The sequence below is a fragment of the Etheostoma spectabile genome, chromosome 6 (assembly GCF_008692095.1).
Source record: "Etheostoma spectabile isolate EspeVRDwgs_2016 chromosome 6, UIUC_Espe_1.0, whole genome shotgun sequence".
Lineage (NCBI taxonomy): Eukaryota > Metazoa > Chordata > Actinopteri > Perciformes > Percidae > Etheostoma > Etheostoma spectabile.
In genome coordinates this window covers 26,667,835-26,670,555 of record NC_045738.1, presented here as the reverse complement: position 1 = coordinate 26,670,555, position 2,721 = coordinate 26,667,835, and the positions used below count along the sequence as shown (strand labels likewise).

The 2,721-nt window shown below is 46.1% G+C and overlaps 1 protein-coding gene across 1 annotated transcript in view; it reads right to left on the bottom strand.

Moving 5' to 3' along the window:
• Window positions 1-2,721, bottom strand: part of rwdd1 (RWD domain containing 1) — a gene marked incomplete at both ends in the record, with an annotated part of 4,576 nt that overhangs the window by 1,226 nt on the left and 629 nt on the right. The window contains 5 exon segments of the mRNA XM_032517547.1: window positions 460-522; window positions 608-740; window positions 1,007-1,150; window positions 1,296-1,429; window positions 1,541-1,606. Coding sequence (XP_032373438.1) covers window positions 460-522; window positions 608-740; window positions 1,007-1,150; window positions 1,296-1,429; window positions 1,541-1,606 — 540 coding nt within the window.

Sequence of the window (2,721 nt, the reverse complement as noted above, 5' to 3'; positions counted from 1 at the left end):
ATGCTGACTTGTCTCCGTCGCACAGACACGCTAAAGTGGCTGCATGTGTCCACATGTGGACGCATGTGTCCACAACAATGCACGTGACATCATGGCTGTGGGAGCGGTACAGGTCTGCAGCTGCCCGCAGTAGGACGCCTCCTGGACGGGTGAACTGGGACTCTTACTGGGTAATGATGGGTTAACGAGGGCCAGACCGAGGGCCTATTGGTCAGAATAAAAATCTAAAGCAGCATCCCTAATCTAGAATTAATGTCAATGTTAAAATGTCCATTCAAATTTTAAAATTCCTGAATTAAACTAATTTTTGTTCCCACAAAAGCGCTTAAAGCTGTAGTGCATAGTTTACAGTTAACAGACATTCATTAATATTAAAAAGTTACACACTAAAGCTTTAATGTTTTCACAGTTTGTACCATAAAAGCTTTGATTAATAACATGATGTACTAAATCACTCACTGTCTTCAAGGAACTGGATGTCAGATGTGTCCAGGTTGTGGTCGGTCTCAAACAGCTGTTTACCTGGTGAGGGACACGTTACACTTCCGTTAGTTCATGTAACCCACGTGTGAGGGGCTGGAATCAGCTGGGATCTCGGACACTTTACCGGTGAGTTTGGGTTTCCCTGCCTGCTCCTCTTCTTTCTGCCGCTTCCTCCTCAGCTCGGCCATCTCCAGCTCAAACTTGGCTTTCCACGCCAGGAAGTTTTCAATAGTTACCACTGTGCCTTGAAACAACACCTGTCAAACACACACCACACACACCACACACCACACACACACACACACACACACAGTGATATACTACCAGTGACCACATTCATTCCTGCTTAACCGAACACTAAACTGCACCCCCGAACACCGTTCTGAACCTGAAGATGAGAACTTCAGAGCTCACAGGAAAGTCTCTGTTCCACAAAACCTGCTTTAATAAACATTTGGCCATGATAAACATCACTGAAGTTAAGGATATCTAGATAGATTCATTTCAGTATTCCTGCTCGTACCTTCTCTGCTTCCTCTGCCTCGGCCTCTTTCCGCCGCGCCTCCTCCTCTCGTCTGTTTTTCTTCACATCCACCATTTCGTTGAGTTTCTCCTGAACGGCCGTCACCAGGGTGAAGATCATCACCATGCCCAGGTTTTCGTCTGCCTGCAGAGTAACCGCACATTTAGTTCATCACACTGACAGACACATCAGGAGATACTGATTGACCAACAAGACATCAGGACTATCTGCGTGTATGTGGATATAGGATCAAGACCGGGGACCAATAGAACCCATCACAGGGACGGACCTGCTGCTGCAGTAAGGTGAGGATGTCTTCGGCGTCACTGTCCTCCAGGTTCTCCTGGGAGTGGATCTCCCACAGCGGAGCCTCGTCTGGGTATTTCTCCACATATGTGAACTTTAATGTTGCTTCCACTGCTGCTGGAGGAAAACACCACGCTCATATTATCCCACACTGCTACACTTCGCTGTCTGTCTACACAGAATGGGTGATGTGCGTGGCGTTCTGCAGCCACACATCAGTAAACTCACTTTCCCCATTCTCCGCTGCATCTGATGTCACGGTGATGGTGAAGCTGGTGGGCTCATCTGAAAGCACTACAAACACACATCATCATCACGTCACCATGGGAGACACACATGGGGGGGGGGATATCACACCCATCCACTCAAATCCCAATAAGACATGCATGAAGGATCCTGAAAGCTCCATCACACAACTCCAGAGCCAGTAGGTGTAACAGAAACGGCCTGAAGCTTTCAGCTGGGCACGTGCAGTACTCTGCTCTATCAGGGCCTGAGTGATAGCCTCTTACTAGTGGAGGGTCTCAATTTTTTGCTGGTCCTAAAGTACACTGTAGTCTTGTTATATATTGCTATGTACTGTACTGTCTGTGATTGATAATGCATGTACTTGTATGCAGCGGTTGGCAGTACTTCTTGCCCAAGACTAATTCCATATGGGACGATAAAGATGATCTTATCTTCTCTTACATCATGTAGAAGCAGCCAGACCTTCTCCTACCATGCTAGTGGTGTCCTTCAGTGTGGGAAGAACAGCTGCTCCGAATCAGCGGTGCAGTCTAACTAAGTACATGTACTCCAGTACTGTACTCCGTCCAGATGTTGAGGTACTTGTACTTTACTGTAGTTTTTTCTTTTCATTCCACTTTCTACTTCTACTCCGCTACATTTCAGAGAGAAATATTTTACTTTTTACTCATCTGACAGCTTTAGTTACTAGTTACTTTAGTTACTCCACTCCATTCATCTGACAGCTTTAGTTACTAGTTACTTTAGTTACTAGTTACATGTAGTTAATAATATCTGATGTTTTATTATAAAGTAACCTAGCAACAATATTCGGGCTCCAGGTCCAGCTGAGATGATGATCCTGGTTGGATCCTTTACTCTCTCTAAAAATACTTTTAATACTTTAACTACATTGTCCTGATGATACTTACACACTTTTACTTGAATACCGTTTTCAATGCGGGACTTTGACTTGTGACAGAGTATTTCTCCAGTGTGGTATTAGTACTCCGACTGAAGTACAGGATGTGAGTACTGAGTCCACCGCTGACTGGGGTTTGGTGGGACGGTGCCGGCTGTCCGTCCCGGTGAAGGCCGCTGGAAGAACTCGTTAATGACCCCTACATGGCTGACATACAGTGACCACCCACTGGGTGCCCACTGGGTGCCCACTGGGTGCC